Genomic DNA, 26,229 nt, shown 5'->3' on the forward strand with positions numbered 1-26,229 from the left:
GTTGTTGCTCTGTATGAAACTTCTTTATTACCAAACAAACAAACGAGGCGCTTCATATCTATCGTTTTACCCCATTTACAAAGTAGATTCTGTCAAATATTATTCCAAACTCTTCTCTCATCCAACGGTGTATGGGTAACAGTGATTTGCGGTTTTCGGTTTCCCAAATTGATAATGGGAAATAGAGGAATTTGGCGTCCAACTTTTAAGGTATTTCCTGTTACAGAAACTAAAATTTTAAAACAAAATCAAAATATTTGATATCAGATGATCTTTTAAACAATCCCGGAGTGATCCTTAAATCTTCCCGAAAACCATCCTAATGTTATACTGAAATACGTATATCCGAAACGATCCCGGAATGGCCTAAGAATATTCCTAAGCTATAACAAAATAGTATCAAATTATCCTTTAATAGTTCTTTAATTGTTCTAAATAAAATCCAGAGAACAATTCCCGAAATAGCTCTGAAAAGATACCGAAAATAATCTCAGTGTTATCTGGGAAAAGCCCCGAAATGTTAAGAAGGCCCAGCTATTAAATAATGTTGTTCTAGGTCAAATATACATACTTAGAGTGCAAAAATATGTCAAAGGCAGACATTGAGGACGATTTTTATTATGTTGGACTCTAATGTCCTTAAGGCGGCTTGGCTGTCAACAAAGATCGTTACGTCGGTGTCGGAGACCAGCCTATCTTGAAGCAGCTTTGCTGCTCTGTCTATGGCATAGACCTCGGCCTGGAATAAACTGCATGCGTCAGGAAGTCGGAATGATTGGCTTCACTGTAGATGTGTTGAGTACATCCAAGCTCCGGTTCCCTTTTCCATTTTCGAGCCATCGGTGTAGATTGTAATACCCCGACCATTGTCTAGGCCTGCTTCCCATTCCTCCCTTGAAGGATATCTTATGTTCGGAACTTGGAAGTCCAAAACCGCTGTGATGTGTTCGGTTTTGGATGTTAGGTCTGTTATTATTCCGCTTAATTGTCCCTTCGTCACACCGTCTAGAATCGTCGCGTGTCCGTGCTTAGCTGATTTCCACATGTTGAATTCTCTTAGGCCTGGAGCTCCTCTATGCAGTATATGCCATGAATGCCATGTGGTGCCAGTCCCCAGACCGTCCAAAAGACCTTTTGCAGGTGTAGTATGATGCTAGAGCTTTCTTTGATCTCATATCAACGTTCCTTTTGCAGCTTAATTCGGAATAGAGTATAATGCCAAGATATTTGGCTTCCGAAGATAGGTTTAACGTTGTGATGGCTAACGAATATTCCTTGCAATTCAGTGATGATTCTCGATGACAGTGACTGCCTCATGAAGGGCACTTTCAACTGATTTGCCTTTTCGGTATGCGTGCTGAGCTGCGTCCATCCTGCAGAGATTGCCATTGCTTCTAATATGTAGATCGATAAGTCTCTCCAGTGTTTTTAGGATGAAGGAAGAGAGGTTATTGGTCTATAGTGCTTGGCTTCCCAATGGTTAAGTCTTCCTGCTTTGGGCATGAAAACCACCCGTACATTTCTCCAGTCTTCGGGTACATAACTATCTTGAAGGCATCTTGAGAAGATGTCGTGTAGATGTGGTATCAATTCGTCCAATCGGCTTGTAACATAGCCGGTTTCACACCATCCGGTCCCGCCAATTTGTAGGTTTAGAACGATTTTATAACCCATGATATTTTATCCTGATCAACGATGTCTGTGACGTCGGCTTCCGGAGGGTACGCGCGGTTTTCTGGCAACGTCGTGCTATCGCATCCGTGCATCCCGGAAAGTGTGTCTCCATCAAGACTTCCAGAGTTTCCTGATGAACATTACATACAGACAAAAACTTTGAGGGACTATTGTAATGGTCTGTAAACGAATACAATCATACTATCCACTCTGTTACAGGAAAAAAACCAGTTGACATATTTTTCGGCAGACCCTGTCCATCCAATCGCGAAAATCGAGAAGAAACCAGGGCAAAAATTTTTTAAAAACTAAAAAAGACACAAGAACAAGACCTACAATACCATAACAAGAATGAAAAGGACACTATAGGCTTCAGGCCAGGACAAAAGGTTTTCGTTAGACAAAACAAAGTACTAGGTACCAAACTTTCCAAACGATACAAAGAAGAAATTGTAAAAGAAAATAGGAATTCCACAATAACAACAGAATCAGGAAAAATAGTTCACAATGACCGCATACGAAACTAATTCAGCACATTTTTATTTTAGATTTCTCCTTTTCCTGAACTTTATTTTATGCGATGGTTCCGTTGAAGTGCTAGACTACACTCAATCAGAAATCGTTGTTATGGAAGACGGAATTGGCAAAGTTCAAACAGGAACTTACCAGATTATCCACATGGCAAACATAACGGAATACTCTACAATACTACAAGAACTAAACAGAAACTTCATTAGAAACATACCAACTAACAACCCCCTTTACATTTATAGCAGAGCAGATAAATAACATCAACGCAATCATTAATAACATCTTACCTACATACAAAAATAAAAGATCCCTAGATTTCGTAGGACAGCATGGAAATGGATAGCTGGCAATCCTGGCCATGACGACTTGGTAGCCATCAATAGTAAATTTCACGAAATAGTTGAAAATAATAACCAACAAGTAGTAATTAACAAAAATATTATCGAAAGAATTAACAATATCACACAAATTAGCAACTCAATAATAAAGTCTCTAGGAAACAGTAACGAATTTCAAACCGCCCTAATACTTCAGTATAAATTTAAAATTGACATAATCAAAGAGGAGTTAGAAAATATTAAAAGAGCAATTCATTTAACAAAATAGAACATTATTAACTCAGTTATTATTACCAATCAAGAAGCTCATAGAATAAATAAAATTTTTATAGAAGAAAATTTACCATTTGGATCGTTAGAAGAATCTTTGAATTTTGCAGACTTTCAAATCGCTGTAAAACACAATTTACTAATTTATATGATAAAAGTACCGAAAACCGGTAAAGAAACTTGCAAATCTATTATAATTAAGCCTTTAAGTAAAAACGGAACTATTTTAAAGATAAAATTTGAGAAAATATTGTAACGGTATAAAAAAAGATTGTAAAATAATAAATGAAATAAAAATTTGCAAACAAACCCAAATTGTTAATTTAGAAAATGAAAATTGTATAAGAAATTTAATAAAGAATAAACCATATGTGCACCGTAACAAACACGGAACATGTTAAAAATATTGTTGAAATAAATAATGGATTAGTACTTTTAAATGATCTCGAAGGAAATATTACTACAAATAATAATACTAGGAATTTGAAAGGATCATATTTAATAAGAACCTTTAATGAAACCATAAGAATTAAAACTTATGAAAGATCTTAATATAAAGAACACTAGCAGACCCGGCAGACGTTGTTCTGCCCTAAATTTGGCCTATCTGCATACATTTTAATAAGCTTTTTCCGTCTAACTCTGCCCTACCCCTCTACACTTTTTCCTAATCTCTTTATTCACTTCTCCCTCTGTCTTTTTCCCTTCATCTCCATCTTCGTCTCATTCTATATCTTTCTCAGTCTCCTTCTCTCTTTTCTCTTCTCTCAAGTTTTTCTCCTTCTTCTTCATCTCTTATTGCCAGTCCCAGACGGTGGTATGTATATTGTTCCAGTCCCATTCCGAGTCTCAGTCCCAGTCCCACTCCGAGTCTCAGTCTCAGTCCCAGTCCCAGTCCGTCTCTATTATACTTCCCGGAAAAAAGCATCGTAAATACTATTATAGGCAAATAAGTATGTGGATATTATTAATTCATGTCTTTATTTCGGCTTCGCATGCATATTTATCAGTTTTGCCAGGTTGATGCGACTAAATCGAATATCACAATGAACTTCAGAGCTCTCAGCAACAGCTTTCATTTGATATCCATAATACACACACATTCTAGAGGTATCCGGGTCCATGTTTTGGCCTATATCTCGAGACCGTAGTCACCCAGCGGTGTAAAACTTACTCTGTACTAAAGCATACATCAACAGCTTCAATTTGATACCTATAATGTAAAAACACATTCAAGGTGTACCCGGGTCCTCGTTTTGGGCTATATCTCGAGACCCTATCCTCCAAGTTGTATGAAAATTATCCTGTACTATAGCACTCATCAACAGCTTTCATTTGATATCCATATTGTATAAACACATTCTAGGGGTACCCGGGTCCATGTTTTGGGCTATATATCGAGCCCCTAGCCTCCCAGTTGTATGAAATTTATCCTGTACTATAGCACTCATCAACAGCTTTCATTTGACATCCATATTGTATAAACACATTCTAGGATTATCCTGGTCCACGTTTTGGCCTATATCTCGAGACCCTAGTCACCCACGGGTATGAAAATTATCCTGTACTATAGCACTCATCAACAGCTTTCATTTGATATCCATATTGTATAAACACATTCTAGGGGTACCCGGGTCCACGTTTTGATCTCAAGACCCTAGACACGTAGCGAAAGTTGGCGGCGTAGTTGGCCGATTCTCAGACCTACCCAATATTCTCACAAAATTTCATGAGAATCGGTTCGGCCGTTTCGGAGGAGTTCAGCCTCTAAAACCGTAACAGAAGAATTTTATATATTAGATTAAAACAAGTAAGGAAGGTTAAGTTCGGGTGTAACCGAACATTACAGTTGAGAGCTATGGTGACAACATAAGGGAAAATAACTATGTAGGAAAATAAACCGAGGGTAATCCTGGAATGTGTTTGTATGACATGTGTATCAAATGAAAGGTATTAAAGAGTATTTTATGAGGGAGTGGGCCATAGTTCTACAGGTGGACGCCATTTAGGGATATCGCCATAAAGGTGGATCAGGGTTGACTCTAGAATTTGTTTGTACGATATGGGTATCAAATCAAAGGTGTTAATGAGTATTTTAAAAGGAGTGATCCTTAGTTCCATAGGTGGACGCCGTTTCGAGATATCGCCATAAAAGTGGACCAGGGGTGACCCTAGAATTTGTTTGTATGATATGGGTATCAAATGAAAGGGGTTAATGAACATTTTAAAAGGGAGAGGGCCTTAGTTCTATAGGTGAACGCCTTTTCGAGATATCGCCATAAAGGTGGACCAGGGGTGGCTCTAGAATGCGTTTGTACAGTATGGGTATCAAACGAAAGGTGCTAATGAGTATTTCAAAAGGGCGTGGGGTTTAGTTCTATAGGTGGACGCCTTTTCGAGATATCGCCATTAAGGTGGATCAGGGGTGACTCTAGAATGTGTTTGTACGATACGGGTATCAAATCAAAGGGGTTAATGAGCATTTTAACAGGGAGTGGGCCTTAGTTCTATAAGTGGACGCCTTTTCGAGATATCGCCATAAAGGTGGACTAGGTGGGTGTCAAACGAAAGGTGTTAATGAGTATTTCAAAAGGGCGTGGGTCTTAGTTCTATATTGGGACGCCTTTTTGAGATATCGCCATAAAGGTGGACCAGGGGTGACTCTAGAATGTGTTTGTACGATATCGGTATCAAATTAAACGTATTAATGAGGGTTTTAAAAGGAAGTGGTGGTAGTTGTAGGTGGTCGCCTTTTCGAGATATCGCCATAAAGATGGACCAGGGGTGACTCTAGACTTCTTTTGTACAATATAGGTATCAAATGAAAGGTGTTAATGAGTATTTTTAAAAGGGAGTGGGCCGTAGAGCTATAGGTGGTCACCTTTTCGAGATATCGCCATAAAGGTGGACCAGGGGTGACTCTAGAATATGTTTGTACGATATGGGTATCAAATGAAAGGTGTTAATGAGTGTTTTAAAAGGGCGTGGGGCTTAGTTCTATAGGTGGACGCCTTTTCGATATATCGCCATAAAGGAGGACCAGGGGTGACTCTAGAATATGTTTGTACGATATGGGTATCAAATTAAAGGTGTTATTGAGGCTTTTAAAAGGGAGTGGTGGTTGTTGTATATGTGAAGGCGTTTTCCAGATATCGACCAAACTGTGGACCAGGGTGACTCAGAACATGATCTGTTGGATACCGGTAATTTATTTATATACATAATACCACGAACAGTATTCCTGCCAAGACTTCAAGGGTTTTTTATTTCGCCCTGCAGAACTTTTTCATTTCATTCTACTTAACATGGTAGGTGTCACACCCATTTTACAAATTTTTTTTCTAAAGTAATATTTGGCGTCAATAAACCAATCCAAATACCATGCTTCATCCCTTTTTTTCGTATTTGGTATAGAATTATGGCATTTTTTTCATTTTTCGTAATTTTCGATATCGAAAAAGTGGGCGTGGTCATAGGCGGATTTCGGCCATTTTTTACACCAATACAAAGTGAGTTCAGATAATTACGTGAACTGAGTTTAGTAAAGATATATCGATTTTTGCTCAAGTTATCGTGTTAACGGCCGAGCGGAAGGACAGACGGTCGACTGTGCATAAAAACTGGGCGTGGCTTCAACCGATTTTGACCTTTTTCACAGAAAACCGTTATCGTCCTAGAATCTAATCCCCTACCAAATTTCACAAGGATTGGTTAATTTTTGTTCGACTTATGGCATTAAAAGTATCCTAGACAAATTAAATTGAAAAGGGCCGAGACACGCCCATTTTGAAATTTTCTTTTATTTTTGCATTTTGTTGCACCATATCATTACTGGAGTTGAATGTTGACATAATTTACTTATATACTGTAAAGATATTAAATTTTTTGTTAAAATTTGACTTTAAAAAAATTTTTTTTAAAGTAGGCGTGGTCGTTCTCCGATTTTGCTAATTTTTATAGCATACATATAGTAATAGGAGTAACGTTCCTGACAAATTTCATCATAATATCTTCAACGACTGCCAAATTACAGCTTGCAAAAGTTTTAAATTACCTTCCTTTAAAAGTGGGCGGTGCCACGCCCATTGTCCAAAATTTTACTAATTTTCTATTCTGCGTCATCAGTTCAACCCACCTACCAAGTTTCATCGCTTTATCCGTCTTTGGTAATGAATTATCGCACTTTTTAGGTTTTTCGAAATTTTCGATATCGAAAAAGTGGGCGTGGTTATAGTCCGATATTGTTCATTTTAAATAACAATCTGAGATGAGTGCTCAGGAATCTACATACCACATTTCATCAAGATACCTCAAAATTTACTCAAGTTATCGTGTTAATGGACAGACGAACGGACGGACGGACATGGCTCAATCAAATTTTTTTTCGATCCTGATGATTTTGATATATGGAAGTCTATATCTATCTCGTTTCCTTTATACCTGTACAACCAACCGTTATCCAATCATAGTTAATATACTCTGTGAGCTCTGATCAACTGAGTATAAAGACGCATAAAAGGTAGGGGCAGATGGAGAGAAAGCGGTAGAACCAAATGAAATTATTTTCGTATTAGACTAGGCCCCCTAAAGGAAAGCAAAGGATTGTTGGTGCATCAATTCTGTTCAACTGTCAACTAAAATGTTTAATTTAAAAATATTCTAAACCAAAAACAACTTCCTTCAGAACAGCACTTCCACACGCAGCTGCTGCGTTCATTAAAATCTTCAGAATAAGAAAAACACTTGTCTTACAAAGTTGAAAATTACCTCAAGCTGTTACACATCAACCCTTCTACACATACTTGTATCTTTTTTTGTCTATACGCATACATTTTAAGCAAGAATTACAACAATTATATTGTTGTTATCAAGCCAAAACATTATTTCTTGCAAGCAACAATTAGTTAACTCACAACGATCATTAAACTCTACCCCAACCCGGCGTTGCAACGAAATCTCTATTGTTTTTGTTGGTCCTCGTGAGTTTCAGCTTTTTGTGCCAAGCTATTCAAGAAAGTATTTATATTTGTATAAACGAGTTGCTCTTGTCTTGTATTTATAAGTCTCATTAAACTCAATGTTACACGCAAAATTAATGTCAACTTGGTTTCGATGTTGTTTTTGTACGCTCTGTGTCAATTTGGTTTGTTTATATTTTTACTAATTTTTCCCACAACAATCAACCAAACAACACCTCGTGCTTTTTTTCCAAATTCACTACTATACCTGACGTCGCACAGTGTTTGATTTTGAAGTGCTGTGGTATAAAAAAGATCCGATAAGCAGATGAGACCACATCGATTTCTGATTGAAATATCGCCCTATCTTGGCTGCCGTTTCGAAAACAACCAACCGCATCAAACGTTTTAATATTGTCCTACTTCAGAGTTTGTTTCAAAAACGCCATGTTTAAAAATTCGTTTAAAGAAGGCGTTTTTGAAACAAATTCTGGAAGAGGATGTTTTTGAAAAGTATTCTCAGATAAAGCGTTTTCGAACTGACAGCTGAAATAGGGTGATACTCCACTCAGCTGTCGATATAAAAGGCCAATAAATGGTGAAAAGGTTAAAGCAAGCCCGCATAGAGCATAGCGAGAAATCTTAAAAAATTTCAGCAATTGAAAGAGCTGCACTCAAGAAACCATTATTCCAAACGCAGAATATGTCGCGCGGAAAAAAATTTCAAAAATATTATTCCCATTTTCCTTGACCTTGTACCTAAAGTACTAAAAAAATATTGAAAAATTGTTGAGGAACAACATGATCTATAACTTCCCAGTCACGACTTGTATAAGTGACTGTGACAGAACAGTGACATCATTCAAATCGCAGTTCACAATCATTTTTACCCATAATCCGGATCCCAGGCCCAATTACACCTCCCACAACTGAATGAATCCGTGATTTGTGCTGCAATCTACTGCTAGAGGTTGCAGTAAAAGCTACATAAGCAGCTATTGCTTGATGTCGCATAGCCGCTTACATATCAGTTTACTGCGACATCTAGTGCCATTTAGTCGCAGCACAAATTACAGTGTCATTGGTTCATACGAATAATAACACATGGGCTTCGCATGACTTTGTCAATATTCAATCATCGCTAGATTACGGGTTCAAAACCCTCTCCAGGAGAAAGACTGTTAAAGGATTTACAAAGTATAATCGTAGCGTTTGTCGCCTTGTACGTCCTGATGTCGCGTTGTTTAAATTTTTCCCAAATTATAAAAAAAAATTTTATTGTTTAAATTTGAAGAAAATTGCCACTGCTATTTTTCTGGTCGCTGCTGTATGCTCAACAAAAATAGTCGGTACGAAGTTCACTTTAGGCTATAAGCTCCTTCTTTTACTATCCAGCTCTATTCCCATTTTGTCCATCGCCACCTCAAAATCGTGTACTATGCGCACTTTAAGCAATTTACTACAGTTTTAATTTTCATTGTTATTTAAGTTCTTATTTGTACATACTTAATTTAAAAGTAAAGCAGTCTGAAATATTTTAAGTCGCATCGTTTTATCGCTAAGAAAATATTTGTCAGGCACTTCTTATATCGTCAAAATACTTCTTATCCTTAAGTAAAGTGTTTGAAGTTGCAAAACTTAAAGAAAAGAAAAGGAATAATATAATTGTATCATCCAAATATTTTACTTCATCCTAACAATTTCTTAAAGTCATTATACCTGTCGCTCTCACTAAATCATTTCTCCTTAAATACGATTTTTAGTCACGTATTTGACAGAGACTTTTTAATTGACTTGACTGTATGACATCGAATCGCAAATAATTCAGTAAATGCGCGTATACTTAACTTAGAAGTTGCACGCACTTGGAGAAACAAATTTTTTTTCCTGTTCAAAATATTTGATTTTTTTTTATAAAATTTGCAAAAAATCCTATTTATTTGGTCCTTTCGATATCATTTCATGTAAATAAGCGCATTTCGTTTTTCTCTGCAACTGTCGTATGTCTTTACATTGCACATACATTTTTACAATTCCATATAGTCAACAAAAGAAGATAAGTTTACATGCATAGGAAAAACGAGCGTGCGAATTAAGACCTCAAAGAATCCTTTCACAATCAACACCGCATAAATTATTGTTCGGATTTTTTAGCTTAACGTTGCTTGCATATTAATTTTTTGAAATATGACCGGAAAACTTCCGCTAACTTTTATACGAATGGAATATTTGAAAAACTCGAACGAATTTCAAAAAATTGCGCCGTCAATCTGGGTAAATGCGCTAATTTTTTGGCGTTAATACCATAAAGCGAGCGCCAAAGCCAGTAACAACTCAGTGAGTTAGCGCAATTACGCCAAGCGAGTTGTTGGCCATGCTTAGCTGGGATGATAATGACGGCAGAGCTAGTAAATCTGCAGAGCTTCCGATATGTCAGAGCTTCCGAATCCGATTTTAGTGCCGACTGTTTAGAATCGGTTGCCTAACGAAAGTCGATCCGTAGAAGAGTTTAATGGAAAAACATATAGGAGCAATTCACAGGTGCAAATGGTCTTTCACGCGCCCAACGCTTTTATTTAATTGTCTGATCAACGCCCTAAATTGATGAGGAGTGTGATGACTAGTACCTAGGACCTACCTAATTATTTTCTAGCTTTTAGTATTATTATTACTTCATATAAGTATTGTTTTCAATAAAACAGTTTAACTTAAACATTTTTTTTTAATTATTTTATTTTTTTATTATATTGGGCCTCATGCATAAAAACTGAGCCTTTTCTCAGGCTCGATTTTCTGAGTAGAAGCAGGTTTCTTTGTTTTTGTTGTCGAAAAATTAAGTCTGTGTATTAACTAATTTAGCACGATTGAGCAACTTAACGGGGACCTTGCGTTAGGTTAGGTTTAGAGGACATACGTGGGAATTTTCTACACTTTCACTCGGAGACATTTTTGTCCACTGTGAGTGCCCTTAGTGAGTGCCCGGAGGTGGCACAGCCGTCCAACCAGATTGCTTTCCTTGAAGAACTTAAATAGGAGTGAAAAATCCACTTCCCAACCTTTGCCAAATTGTCGAAAAACCATACGCTCTCAAATCTCAGTCGCCCGTAAGTACTCTCACTGCAAATTTGATAAGTTTGAGAAGAAAACTTGCTCCTTTACTATCCTAATCTCATATTCCTCGATTTTGCTCTAGATATGTCCTAGCGGTGGCCGTACTAAGCTGTCCGCCTGGCTTGCGTTCATTTGGGAACATTTCCTGGTCATCTCATCTGTAAACTCATTCCATTCAATGTCGCTCTGCCCCGGGATCCAGCAAAGGGAGAGAACCGGGTCCGCCTGGAACACCTTGCATGAGTCAGGAAGTCGGTACGATTGGTTTGTCTGCAAATGCTTTAAGTACATTCCAGCTGTGCTTCCCTTTTCCATTTTCGAGCCGTCTGAGTAGATTGTAATGCCACTACCACTGTTTCGGCCTCCTTCCCATTCTGCCCTAAAGGATATAGTGTGTTCTGCACCTAGAAGTCAAAAACCGCCGTGATATTGTCGGTGTCGCTGGCGGAGACCTTTGTTATAACTTATAACATACTTAAATTTAAAATAAATTAAGGGCCTCCCTCTCCATCCACACCTAAAAACGCCATGAAGTATAAATGATTAACGAATTCACGCCGCTTTACTATTTTGTCTCAAAATTACCGCAGCACGCATTTGTGTATGCAACTTTTAACATTTCTTAGCAATGAACGTAACAGTACACCCAAATACATCCACTCAGAATAAATACTTTTTAAGCATATATAAATATCGTTTAAGTTTCAATATTTTCTTCTTAAAACAATCTGAGTTCAAAGCCCTATGGATCTGCGTTCGAAATATTGTTCATATCCTTCAAGATTTCATAGAACTTTCAAAAATAAAAAAAAATAAAATGTTTAAATCGAAAACCAAAATAATAGTTTTGTGGCTTATTAAATTTTAGTCTAAAAAAGCAAACAAATTTAAATAGTTTAAAAACAGTCTTAATTTGTTAGTCGGCCTTTCCTGCGTTTAACGGTGGAGCAATATTTTTATGGAAGGATATAGACGACGCCTATCTAAAAACTCAACACGATTTTAAAACTACCTAATACCAACACATTGTGAGGCTTAAACTCAAGTGGCTTATAGCCGTATTCATGACTTTCTGATTTGAAATCGAAAAAAATTCCCCAACTTTTTTACTTTTCGTAAACGTCTAGATTCTATAATTAGAAATCTTCTACTTTCAGGTAGTATACACAATTGCTTTTATCTTTAACTGTTTTGTTAATTTTCAATCAAAGTACAATGCTCGTTTTTCGATTTTCTAAGAATTCAAGCTCAATACTTAACACTGCAATTCAACGAATATCAAAAGTTTTATATCAAAATTTTCAACTTCTTTTAGAACTAGACAGAAAAAATTCTCAAAATTAAACGGTAGTCGATAGCGTTCGAATTAAATTAGCTACAAAACTGTACTCGAAGGGGCAAAAATGACAGTTTATATATAATATATAATATATATACCACCGATCTCTATGATTTTTTCAGACAACTATATATGCTATATACGAAAGTATATGGTGAAGTTTGAAGCTTCAATCTGTTAAATTGAGGAAGATATGACAAAAATCCTCTTTTTCTGAAAAATCGGTTGTATGGAGGATATATGCTATAGTGGTTCGATCCAGCCGGTTCCGACAAATGTCTAATCGGACACCCAAATACACCCGCTCACCAAATTTTATCAAGATATTTCAAAAATTGAGGGACTAGTTTGCATACAAACAGACAGATCAGATAAATCAACTCAGCTCTTCCTGATTATTTCGTTATACTTAATGGTGGGTCTATCTATTTTTCTTTAAGGACTTACAATTTTGGGTTTCGTGACGAATTTAATATACCATTTCGTTTTCATGAAAGGTATAATAAAGAACACCTAACAAAATCTTTGAATTTCTAAGCCACACAAATTCTTTCTTACCATAAGTCTTGTTGCACTCAAATTATGTATTCACTGCGAAATTTTTAATTAGTTGTGAAAGGTGCAAATGAATAAGATTTATATTTTGCGTACGTGTGATTGTGTGATTGTGTGTGTGTGTGTGTGTAAGCATTTTGTCTGAGTAGGAGGACACTTCTTTTCTTTTTTCTGTTTGGAATGCCAAACTTTTTGTTGGCTTCTTTGGCACAGACTTTTTGAGGTTATAAATTTTAAATCTGTTAATATTAAGTATTCCAATATCTTTGTTTTAATTTTTCTTGTTCTCGAATTTTTCACCGCCATCCTATCCTGCCCATCTGCAAGCGAGGTGCCACAGGAGCACCTTTGTTTATTTGCTATTAAAGACTGTAATGATGCAAATTTGTAGGATTTCTGGCACGCGTTATAAAATTACATTAATTATTCCTTTGTTGTTCTGCGGCAAAAAAAAATTGTTTTCTGATTTTTTAAAGGCATAAAAGGGCATTTGTTTTTTAACAAATTTTAATTCAGGTAACTGTCAATGGGCGATTTTAGCGGGACGAGATTTATTTATTTATTACGGCTTAAATTAGCCTAGCTTATACCTATATGACTATATTTAATTTATAATCTAACCTATATTACAAAGGGTAATCTCCTTATTTCCCGCGCTGGGCAGTACAGCAATCTTACGTATGCTGCGGGATACAGGCCATCGACACATTAAAGCGCAAAGATAACTGAGCGGCGATGCAGAGAGAGTGATGCACTGCAGTTTATGCTTCGGCAACTTAGTGTGTGCGTGGGCGTTTGGTGATGCATCAGCGAGACGTGGGTTGGACGCACCATGAATGATACTTCTGGATATGACTACTTTAGCACTTTGACATCGTTTTGTTAGGTTAGGTTAGGTTGAACTGGCCGGTCCATGACGACCTCACATAGACTGAATAAGTCCGTGGTGTTACCAGAAGTTTGACATATACTAGAAGCTTCCTAGGGTTTAAGCCACTTGCTGCTTCTAGATCTGACAGCTGTATCACTCCTAATAGCTGGAGTCTTAGCCTGGCAAGTGCAGGGCAAGAGCACAGAACGTAATCGTTTCCTCCTCCAGCTCGCACTTCCTACATCTGCTATCACTGACCAAGCCAAATTTAAAGGCATGTGACGCCAGAAGGCAGTGTCTAGTCAGAATACCCATCATGAGTCTGATAGAAGCAACTTTGTTAGTCTAAGGTTGTAAGACCTGCACATAATCTTCGACACTTTACAGCCCCGCGCTTGAACCCTCGCCTTTCCTGCTTGGTAGATCATGTGCACCTCTCACCTTCGCTTAATTTCGCCCAGTCTAATTGGGACGTCTACGGAGCAAGCTTCAAGAGATGCGCCCTTTTTAGCTAGTTCATCCGCTGTTTCATTCCCAGCTATTCCCATATGCCCTGGGACCCAATATAGATGTATGCTTCTCCCTGTCCCAATTCTCTCCAGGGACTGCTTACACACATCGTTTGGTAGTTCATTAAAATATTTTAAGCTTTTATAGTACAAATTAGATTTATTGCCGTCTCTTATTAATATTATGCATTATTGGAATAGAATTGAACAGAATTACCGTTTTCCGATTTCTGAAAACAAGTATACAGAATTTCAGAATGATCGGTTCTGTAGTTTAATGGTGAAAGCGTTGTAAACTTTATGACTGCACACCGCTTAATTGAAACATTTTCATTGTATACATTTTTTAAAATTTTCTATATAATAGCTGCAAAACTTAGTCATAACTTAATTTTCTTTTTATTATTTGCAGCCGAGGGTATAACTATAATGGAACAGGCCGCAGAGATTTCGTTACGGATCGAAGGAAAGATCAGGTAAAAGTGATAATCCAGCGTTGAATAAAACAAAATACATATGAACATAGCTCAAAATAATTAACTTTCCTAAATACAAACTTTTACAGTATCAAAATCGACTAGAACCATATCGTCCTAAATACGGACCACGTAACGATCAAACTTTCTATTATACACCACATTGGAACAATAAAAATCGATATAAGAATTTAACGAATAGAAGTAACTATCGGTGCTCAAACGAAAACAAGTTTAAAACTAATTATTGGCAAAATGAGGCATTAGGGCGTATTAATACGTCATATAATCGTAACGAATGCGTTAAGAAATCTATGAATTCTCAAAAGCCAGATAATGCAGCATTAACTGTAGGAATCGAAAAAAATTATGAAACTGTAACAAATGAAAAAAATTAAATTAATGGAAACGCTACAAACTTAGCTAGAAATGGAAATAAAAATGAAGAAAATACTTTGCAGACGTCTAGTGAAGTTGGCATGAAATGTATAGAAACTACAAATGCAAACTCAACAACAGTTAAACGTACAGTGCAACGGAAAACTCCTAAAACTTCTTTACAAGTAAATAAAACTACCAAAAAAATAAATCTTAAAATTACTAAAATATCAACAAATATAATTAAGAAAAAACAATTGTTTAAAACTCGCTGTATCAAGAATGCGAATAAAATAATAAACAAGACAAAAACAAACAAAATTAAGAATAAAATTGTTGCAGAAAAAATTAGCAAAGACGCTAAGGAACCGAATCTTACAATAAATAATTTAATTAATAAAGAAAAAAGTCCAGCACTAGATATTAAGGAACAAAGTAAAACTATAGAAAATCATACTGGTGAAGTAAGCAATCTTACAACAAACAGCACCCACAAACACGCTAATAGTAAAATAATAGGAGAATATTCTGAAGACAGCCCAACAGCGGATAGTACAGAAGATATCGATATAAGCGATATAAATAAAAACTATGGAAATCAGAAGCAAACAACTATTCGCAGGGATACTTTAAATAACGAAAGCGTAGAAAACTTGTTTGATAGCGAATTGGTCATCAGATTGAGTCAATCAAGCGACGACAATTTAGAATTCCAGGACAATGGTGATTCCAACATTTCCAATGTACACACTATTAACTGTGTAAATATATCTAATGATGAACAACAAATAACAATACTACTTGCTGCTGATTTACCCGATTCTGTTGACATCGAACCGAATTATTTAGATATTTTTGAAGAAGGTGCTTCGTATGATGATAATTTCGCAAATTCGTCACCAATTAAAGATACTAACACACAACCTCGTATATCTATAGTACCATTATCGCGTCTTGTACGCAGCGAACTTATCGAATCGGCAGCAAGCGACTCAAGTATTACAGAAACCGAGAGTGCGCCTACAACGCACCACACAATACACACACTACCAATAGCAGGTACACCAAGTAAACGGGTCTGTCGACCGAATATGGTAAAACGGCGACGTAATATTTCAAGTTGTAGTAATTCAAGTGGTACTACAGAAAATTTAATTGAAAAAGTAGCCGGTATGGATAAATTTGGTATTAAAGAAGTCATCAATAATAGTGGAACACGTTTTGATGAAGCGCTTAAAGCACATGCACGTAAACGTTTACGTGAAGAGATACGTAAACAATTGAAATCAATGAATGTAGAGACGGCAAATGATGTTGATAATGTAGATTGTGTACCCGATGATATTGTAGATGCTATATGTATACCAGATTTGCTATTAGATGAGATACGTAAAGCTTTAAGTATAGAATTTTTTTATAATAACGATACATTACAAGAGCCTACCATGGCAATTGCGCCATCCAATTCAGATAAATAGGATGCCACAAAAGACAGGAGTGATAAAGAGTTAGTTAGAGTTGGTGGTGTTGGTGCTGGTGCTGGAACAATGACGAATAATATACAGCCAATACAATAAAGTATTGTTGAAACGACGACTGCAACAATGGGAGCTGGAGAAACTGAGATGGAAACGAAAAAAGATGCAGTTTAAAAAGATAATATGGTAGAGAAGAAAAAAGCATTAGATAGCGGTGTTAAAACGGCAGCAGTATCAAAAGCGAATAAAACTAAAGACTTTGTCGAAAATGCCAAAATATTGGAAAACAAAAATGCAACCAAAAAGAGTGATACAAAACAGAACGTATTAGATGTGGACAAACCGAATAATAATGTGGATAAAGAAGAAGGAATAGATCAGAAAAAAGTAACAAAATTACCAAGTGATAAAGCGCAGGAATAAGTAATATATGTTTCGAATACGAAAAATGGGGTTAAAAAAGATAATACTGTAGAGAATAAGAAAAAATCGGATAAAGCAAAGCAGAGTGATAAAATAGTAGAAGTTGTAGCTGAAGATAAAACGAAAAATATTGTAGAAAGACAATAAAAGTAAAGATCAACAAAAAGCAAAAGAGAGTGATAAAAGGTTAGAAGTTATAAATGAAGATCAAACAAAGACAGAAAAGAATAAAACGCAAGGGAATGACGAAAAAATAAATGACACTGACAAAACAACTACTGAAATAAAAAACAAATCAATAATTACTGAAACAGTGCCAACACCTAAGGTATATGCTGCAAAGCGTAAAGCAAATATAATAGAAAGCGATACAGAAAACAACAAAATTAATAAATAGAAAGTTGCTCAGAAATTGTGCGCGAAATAAGTGCACTAAACTGTGAAGAAAATAAAAGAATGAAAAAAAGGTAAAAAGATTTCACGTACAAAACAGAATAAACTCAAAGAAATCGATGATGATATAATACCACTTGATACATCATCATCGTCCAGCAGTTCATCGTCATCAAGTTCGCTACTATCGGAACGACTCAGATTCTGAAACATCATTTCATAGCGTTTCGTCATCAGTGAAAAGTAGACGCATAAAATTACGCACAGATGCGCAAAATATTGTAGAAAGTTTTGAAAAACTCATACTACCCAGTCTGAGTGATAACTTGAAAACACGTTATCATAAAAAAATTCTACATACACACGTTTGCATTTCATATCATGTATATGCACCAGCGAATATAATACAAAAACATTTACGAAAAAAGAAATTGCAAAAATACAATCTGATCTAAAATCTGAAGATTGTAGCGCTGCTTTAGAATTTTTGATGCGTGAAATTGTCAACGTTTTCAATAAACAACAAGTAAGGAAGGCTAAGTTCGGGTGTAACCGAACATTACATACTCAGTTGAGAGCTGTGGAGACAAAGTAAGGGAAATCACCATGTTGTAAAAGGAACCTAGGGTAACCCTGGAATGTGTTTGTATGACATGTGTATCCAATGGAAGGTATTAAAGAGTATTTTAAGAGGAAGTGGGCCATAGATCTATAGATGGACGCCATTTAGGGACATCGCCATAAAGGTGGACCAGGCCTGACTCGAGAATTTGTTTGTAGGATATGAGTATCAAATGAAAGGTGTTAATGAGTATTTTAAGAGGGCGTGGGCCTAAGTTCTATATGTGGACGCCTTTTCAAGATATCGCCATAAACGTGGACCAGGGGTGACTCTAGAATTTGTTTGTACTATATGGGTATCAAATGAAAGGTCTTAATGAGTATTTTAAAAGGGAGTGGGCCTAAGTTCTATAGGTGGACGCATCGTTATAAAAGTGGACCTGGGTTGACTCTAGAATGCGTTTGTACAATATGGGTGTCAAACGAAAAGTGTAATAAGTGTTTTAAAAGGGAGTGGGCCTTTGTTCTATGGGTGGACGCCTTTTCGGGATATCGCCATAAACGTGGACCAGGGGTGACTCTAGAATGCGTTTGTACGATATGGGTATCAAATGAAAGGTGTTAATGAGTATTTTAAACGGGAGTGGGCCTTAGTTCTATAGGTGGATGCCCTTGCGAGATATCGCCATAAAGGTGTGCCCGGGGTGACTCTAGAATTTTTGTGTACGATATGGGTATCAAATGAAAGGTGTTAATGATTATTTTAAAAGGGTGTGGGCCTTAGTTCTATAGGTGGACGCCTTTTCGAGATATCGCCATAAAGGTGGACCAGGGGTGACTCTAGAATTTGTTTGTACGATATGGGTATCAAATGAAAGGTGTTAATGAGTATTTTAAAAGGGCGTGGGCCTTAGTTCTATAGGTGGACGCCTTTTCGAGATATCGACATAAAGGTGGACCAGGGGTGACTCTAGAATTTGTTTATACGATATGGGTATCAAATAAAAAGGTGCTAATGAGTATTTTAAAAGGGAGTGGGCCTTAGTTCTATAGGTGGATGCCTTTTCGAGATATCGCCATAAAGGTGGGCCAGGGGTGACTCTAGAATTTTTTTGTACGATATGGGCATCAAAAGAAAGGTGTTAATGAGTATTTTAAAAAGGCGTGGGCCTTAGTTCTATAGGTGGACGCCTTTTCGAGATATCTACATGAAGGTGGACCAGGGGTGACTATAGAATTTGTTTGTATTATATGGGTATCAAATGAAAGGTGTTAATGAGTATTTTAAAAAGGAGTGGGCCTTAGTTCTATATGTGGACGCCTTTTCCAGATATCGCCATAAACGTGGACCAGGGGTGACTCTAGAATGTGTTTGTACGATATGGGTATCAAATTAAAGGTATTAGTGAGAGTTTTAAAAGGGAGTGGCCCTTAGTTGTATATGTGAAGGCGTTTTCGAGATATCTACCAAAATGTGGACCAGGGTGATCCAGAACATCATCTGTCGGGTACCGCTAATTTATTTATATATGTAATAACACGTACAGTATTCCTTCCAAGATTCCAAGGGCTTTTGATTTCGCCTTGCAAAACTTTTTCATTTTCTTCTACTTAATATGGTACGTGTCACACCCATTTTACCAAGTTTTTTTCTAAAGTTATATTTTGCGTCAATAGACCAATACAATTACCATGTTTCATTCCTTTTTTCGTATTTGGTATATAATTATGGCACTTTTTTCATTTTTCGTAATTTTCGATATCGAAAAAGTGGGCGTGGTCATAGTCGGGTTTCGGCCATTTTTTACAACAATACAAAGTGAGTTCAGATAAGTACGTGAACTGAGTTTAGTAAAGATATATCGATTTTTGCTCAAGTTATCGTGTTAACGGCCGAGCGGAAGGACAGACGGTCGACTGTGTATAAAAACTGGGCGTATCTTCAACCGATTTCGCCCTTTTTCACAGAAAACAGTTATCGTCCGAGGAGCTAAGCCTCTACCAAATTTCACAAGGATTTGTTAATTTTTGTTCGACTTATGGCATTAAAAGCATCCTAGAAGGGCGGAGCCACGCCCATTTTGAAATTTTATTTTATTTTTGTATTTTTTTGCACCATATCATTACTGGAGTTGAACACTGGCATAATTTACTTATATGCTGTAAAGATATTAACTTTTCTTTTAAAATTTGAATTAAAAAAAAAATTTTTTTAAAAACTGGGCGTGGTCGTTCTCCGACTTTGCTAATTTTTATTAAGCAGACATAAAGTAATAAGAGTAACGTTCCTGCCAAGTTTCATCATATCTTCAACGACTGCCAAATTACAGCTTGCAAAACTTCTAAATTACCTTCATTTAAAAGTGGGCGGTGCCACGCCCAATGTCCAAAATTTTACTAGTTTTCTATTCTGCGTCATAAGCTCAACTCACCTACCAAGTTTCATCGCTTAATGCGTATTTGGTAATGAATTATCGCACTTTTTTGATTTTTCGAAATTTTCGATATCGAAAAATTGGGCGTGGTTATTGTCCGATATCGTTCATTTTAAATAGCGATCTGAGATGAGTGCCCAGGAACATACATACCAAATTTCATGAAGATACCTCAAAATTTACTCAAGTTATCGTGTTAACGGACAGACGGACGGACGGACGGACGACTGCGTATAAAAACTGGGCGTGGCATCAACCGATTTCGCCCGTTTTCACAGAAAACAGTTAACGTCGTAAAATCTAAGCCCCTACCAAATTTCAAAAGGATTGGTTAATTTTTGTTCGACTTATGGCGTTAAAAGTATCCTAGACAAATTAAATGAAAAAGGACGGAGCCACGCCCATTTTGAAATTTTCTTTTATTTTTGTATTTTGTTGCACCATATCATTACTGGAGTTGAATGTTGACATAATTTACTTATATACTGTAAAGATATTAAATTTTTTGTAAACATTTTACTTTAAAAAAAATTTTTTTTTTAAAGTGGGCGTGGTTCTTCCCCGATTTTGCTAATTTTTATTAAGCGGTACATATAGTAATAGGAGTAACGTTCCTGACAAATTTCATCATGATATCTTCAACGACTGCCAAATTACATCTTTCAAAATTTTAAATTACCTTCTTTTAAAAGTGGGCGGTGCCACGCCCATTGTCCAAAATTTTACTAATTTTCTATTCTGCGTCATAAGTTCAACTCATCTACCAAGTTTCGTCGCTTTATCGGTCTTTTGTAATGAATTATCGCACTTTTTCGGTTTTTCGAAATTTTCGATATCGAAAAAGTGGGCGTGGTTATAGTCCGATATCGTTCATTTTAAATAGCGATCTTAGATGAGTGCTCAGGAACCTACATACCAAATTTCATCAAGATACCTCAAAATTTACTCAAGTTATCGTGTTAACGGACGGACGGACGGACGGACGGCCGGACATGGCTCAATCAAATTTTTTTTCGATCCTGATTATTTTGATATATGGAAGTCTATATCTATCTCGATTCCTTTATATATGTACAACCAACCGTTATCCAATCAAACTTAATATACTCTGTGAGCTCTGCTCAACTGAGTATAAAAAGAGACTGCAAAAAGGGAGCGTGGTAATCGTATAAGAAGAAACACAGATAAATCACAACAATCAAACGATGAACAACCATTTTCTACAACAAGCGACACGTATGCTAGGAGAAGGGATGATACAGCAGGCACTTCTACTTCAGATATGGGCGACAAAGCTAATGCGATTTGCAGAGAAGCTGTTAAAGATATTAACAGCGGTGACAATAAAAAAACTGCTAGTACAGCAGAAAATTATGATGTAATAAGAAATTGTAGTATGCAATCAAATCTGAAAACAACATCCTCTTGCGCCGCAACACCAACTAAACACGACCAACAACATCAAAGCGTAAATGGGCGAACATTAATGAGCAATCATGTGGAGGATGTAGAAGAGGAAGAGGAGGGGGAGGAGGATGTGATTGGTGAAAATGCTAAAATTGCACAAAATGCAAGACAACGTGGAAACAGCATTAACGCATTCGCTGAAGCATACGAATATTTACAACAGAACAACAATCAACACAACAACACTAATAAAATTACAATGAATAGAAATATGTTGGTAAATGAAACGACACGTCGACATCTTGCCAATACTTCCACTCCAAATAATAATATTGGAAGTTTACCATCAAGAAATGAGACGACGACGTCTTCTATTGGTACGACGGCGGCAGCGAATGCACCACCAACTTATTTGAATGGTTTGGGATTATACTTTAAAGATCTTTTTGGCACAGAAATTAAATTAAATGGTGCTACAAGAAACACAACAGTGAGAGACGAAAATGGTTTCACGTTGAATAATTTTTGGCCGCTATCCGGCGTTACACCGCTCATGATCTCAGATACGCTCTTTCCAAATGTAGATTTAGATGCTTTGCGCAAAAAAAATATCCTCGATGAATTTGTTGTAAACAATTTACGTGGATTAGGTTTTAAGTTAATGGAAATGCATAAACGTAAAATGTTCGTCGAAGAGATGATATTAAAATTGCAAAAAGATAAAATGGATATTGATATGCAAACTATGCAATTGCAAAATGAAAAATTTCTTTTATTGAATACCGCTATGACGGCAGCTTCTATTGAATTGCCAAAGAATGAAACAACTACTGAATCGATTGCACTTGCAACAAACGCAACAACAACAACCGCAACTGTTACACCAATACAAAATGCAGATTCACAACCATCTCGTATGGATACAACTTCAAGCAGTACCAGTCCCAGCTCTTCCAACGGCGCCATGAACACCAGCGCCACCATGACCACCACAGCCACCATGACTACACCACCACCACCTCCAGAGGCTACCACATATTCTATGCAACAAAACACATATAAAGATCATCGTAAACGTCGTATTGATGATAATTATTCCCGCCAAATGATAAACGGTATCGTCCACGTCACGTAGACGTGGCGGTTGTTTTCGTAAAGTTATGTTGAAACGTGCCAACAACGCACCCAGTATAGATCCGCAATTGGAAACAGCTATTGAATTTGCACCACAAGATAAAAGATTGTCATCACCTGGTCGCAATCTTGATACACAACGACGCCCTTCAATCTTTGATGGATCGCTTCGAGCCATACATACTCTGGCATCTAATGTCGGGTTGAGCGCCAACGCGGAGAAGACGGATATGTATAAAGTCCCGAATCGGTCTAGGCTTAAGCTAGGAGGTATGACCTTGCAGGAGAAACCTTGCACAAAATATCTAGGAATCATTATAGACAGTCAGTAAGTTGTTGTCGAAGTTCAACGTGGAGGAGAGAGTGAAAAAGGCCTCGACACCACTTTAAGTATGTAAAAGAATACTGGGATATACGTGGAAATACCGCCCTCTCTCTATCGTTGGATATTTACAGCGATTTTAAAGCTCATTCTATATTATGGAGTTCTTGTTTGGTAGACGGCCAATCAAAACAAGAAAGTACCTCCAAATTAAAGGGGTATGTGATATATCAATGCACTGATCCCATCCTGCAGGATATATTCCATTGTATACTGGTGCCGAAGAGCATAGCGCTAACAACTGCACCTACACTCATTGCCTCAGACGGAAGAAGTAGCTATGACTAAATCAGTAGAAACACTGGAGGAAACTAGCAGCGTCAATTTTTACATTGAAAACCAAACAGCAATTAAGGCTATAATCTCTATAAGTGTTTTAGAATGTAAGCAATTTCTGGATATAATCGGTATAGGGAGAACTTTACATCTATATTGGGTCGTGTGCATAGGGGAATAAATGGAAATGAGCTAGCTTAACAAGGCGCATAGCTCAAAGTTTGTACAGTAGAATGGGCGATATTAAAAGAAGGCTAGAGCTGCCCATTACCGACCAAGCAGGAATTGCGTGGAACTGAAAGCGTCGAGGATTATGTGCAGTTCTTACATCCTTAGACTAACAAAGTTACTCCTATCATTGAAAATAATGAACTGTAGGCTCAGGATGGGTATTCTTACTGGACGCTGTTTCTAGCGTCACATGCTTTTAAATTAGGCCTTGTCAGTGATAGCAGATGTAGGAAGTGTGTGGTGGAGGAGGCAACAATCAAGCTATTTGCCAAAGGAACAGAGCTATTTTACAACATAGGCAACTTTTTAAAACCGGTTACTTTTATAAAACCGGCTACTTTTTTAAAACTGGCCACTTTTATAAAACCGGCTACTTTTTTAAAACCGGTTACTTTTATAAAACCGGCTACTTTTTTAAAACCGGTAACTGTTATATAACCGGCTACTTTTTGTTAACCGGTTACTTTTATAAAACCGGCTACTTTTATAAAACCGGCTACTTTTTTAAAACCGGTTACTTTTATAAAACCGGATACTTTTTTAAAACTGGTTACTTTTATAAAACCGGCTATTTTTTTTTAAACCGGCTGCTTTTTTAAAACCGGTTACTTTTATAAAACCGGCTGCTTTTTTTAAACTGTTTACTTTTATAAAACCGGCTATTTTTTTAAAACCGGCTGCTTTTTTAAAACCGGTTGCTTTTATAAAACTGGCTGCTTTTTTTAAAACCGGTTACTTTTTGGAATCGGTGACCTTCGAATTCTGTAAGTTTTTGAAATCGGTGACTTTTGAAATCGGTAACTTTTTGAAATCGTTGCCTTTTTTTGACCGGCTAATCCTTACAAACCAGCTATTTTTTTAGAATCAGTGACTTTCCTGGAAACAGTTAATATTTAGAAACCGGCTACTTTTTTGGAGTCGATGACTTTCTTGGAAACAGTTAATATATAGAAACTAGCTACGTTTTTTGGAATCGCAGTCAGCGATTTTGAACCAAGTACTTTTTTAGAATCGTAGACTTGTTCGAATCGGTTACTTTATGTTACCGGTGGCTTTTTCAGAACAAGAATATTTTTTGTAGCCTTTACCTTTTTAGAATTTTATTAATGTAGACCTCCCAACTTTAACATTGAGTAATTATTAAATTAAGCATAAACATAATTATCAGTTAATTCTGTTATTTGATTATTTAAAAACGAAGCACCCTTGAGTAATAAGTTTTTTGATTGATCCCAAAGCTAATAATTTGAGCAACCGCCTTTTTGATTAGAGTCATTATTCAAACTTGTGTGATTAAGCATTTTTCTTGCATCTTACATTTCACGGTCAGATTTTTTAGGTTTTTAAATTTTTGTACAACCAACTTTGCATACGAGCGAAATGCGCAATTTTTTATTAATTTTCGGTTTTCTTTATTCAAATATTGAATTAATCTAACAATCGATTAATTAAACAAACGATTATTCTTGTACACAATAATTTAAAATACGTTTCTTTAGTCGATAGCGCCGATAAATATTAAATGAAATTAACTACAAGTTGTTGATAATTATGTACTAATATACTTTGCTATTTTGTTTTTGCTTTAGAATTTCGCCTTGGATATACAATCAGTATATATGCAGGCAGGGGAGGATCCAGGATTTTTTTTGGGAGGGGGCACACAGAACGAACCTGCAAAAAAGTTAACAAGAATTTATATAAATATTTAGAAGTAGCATACCTACTTCGAATTTATTTATAGAGGTTCAAGGCTTATAAAAGTGTCAAAATAATAAACAATTATGTGTACAGTAAAGACATTTTTCTTTTGTATTTCCTGCTTCATTAGGGTCAATTTTTCCCGCAATATCTTCATTGATATGCATTAAAGCCAATCCATTCAAACGCTCTCCTGTCATCCTGTTGCGAAGATACGACTTTAATCGGCGTAAGGTGGAGAAAGATCGCTCGGCAGTGCTGGTAGTCACTGGAAACGTATACAGTAATTGACAAAGAGTTCTAATATTTGGCAACGCTGTTGCTCGTTTGTAGGCATCTGCTGCAGAATCTGGGATATTTTCTGTCATTTCTTTCCAAATTTTTAATTCACCCTTCAAAGCTTGAAAACAAGGAAGGCCTTCTTTATATAATTCTGCGCCTTGTAAAACATTCTCCAAATCTTCATCGCTGTAGTTTTGGGACAGCAACTTTTGCAATAGCCCAATTTTTTGCATGGAGGCGTTAGGAAACCTGGATGACATTTCGTTTATAATATAGTCTAGACAAGGAATATATACTGCAACTCGGTAACAATCTTCACTGACTGAGTCTGAATGTTTGGTCGATTATTTTGACGCCCGGTGATTCTGGGGACCGTGATTTCTGCACCAATATCATTCGCGATGCCCTTAGCCTGGTTGAAAAGTTTTTTTAAAAGAGTCAGTGCTAGTTTCACGTTGTCTCTGTAACTTAATGTGGTCATATCAATAAGCTTAACTGCAGAAACTATATCAATAT

At 36.6% G+C, this 26,229-nt stretch overlaps 1 protein-coding gene across 1 annotated transcript in view; it reads left to right on the forward strand.

Moving 5' to 3' along the window:
• Positions 1–22,842, forward strand: part of LOC137236373 (serine-rich adhesin for platelets-like) — a 161,774-nt gene extending 138,932 nt beyond the window's left edge. Inside the window, 7 exon segments of the mRNA XM_067758885.1 lie at positions 14,569–14,632; positions 14,722–16,458; positions 17,048–17,239; positions 17,387–17,494; positions 17,496–17,646; positions 17,649–17,825; positions 21,434–22,842. Of these exon segments, the coding sequence (XP_067614986.1) occupies positions 15,112–16,458; positions 17,048–17,239; positions 17,387–17,494; positions 17,496–17,646; positions 17,649–17,825; positions 21,434–22,842 (3,384 nt within the window). The 5' untranslated portion in view covers positions 14,569–14,632; positions 14,722–15,111.
• Positions 22,843–26,229: the final 3,387 nt, after the last annotated feature.

This window comes from Eurosta solidaginis, chromosome 1 (genome assembly GCF_040869045.1).
Source record: "Eurosta solidaginis isolate ZX-2024a chromosome 1, ASM4086904v1, whole genome shotgun sequence".
NCBI classification, from domain to species: domain Eukaryota; kingdom Metazoa; phylum Arthropoda; class Insecta; order Diptera; family Tephritidae; genus Eurosta; species Eurosta solidaginis.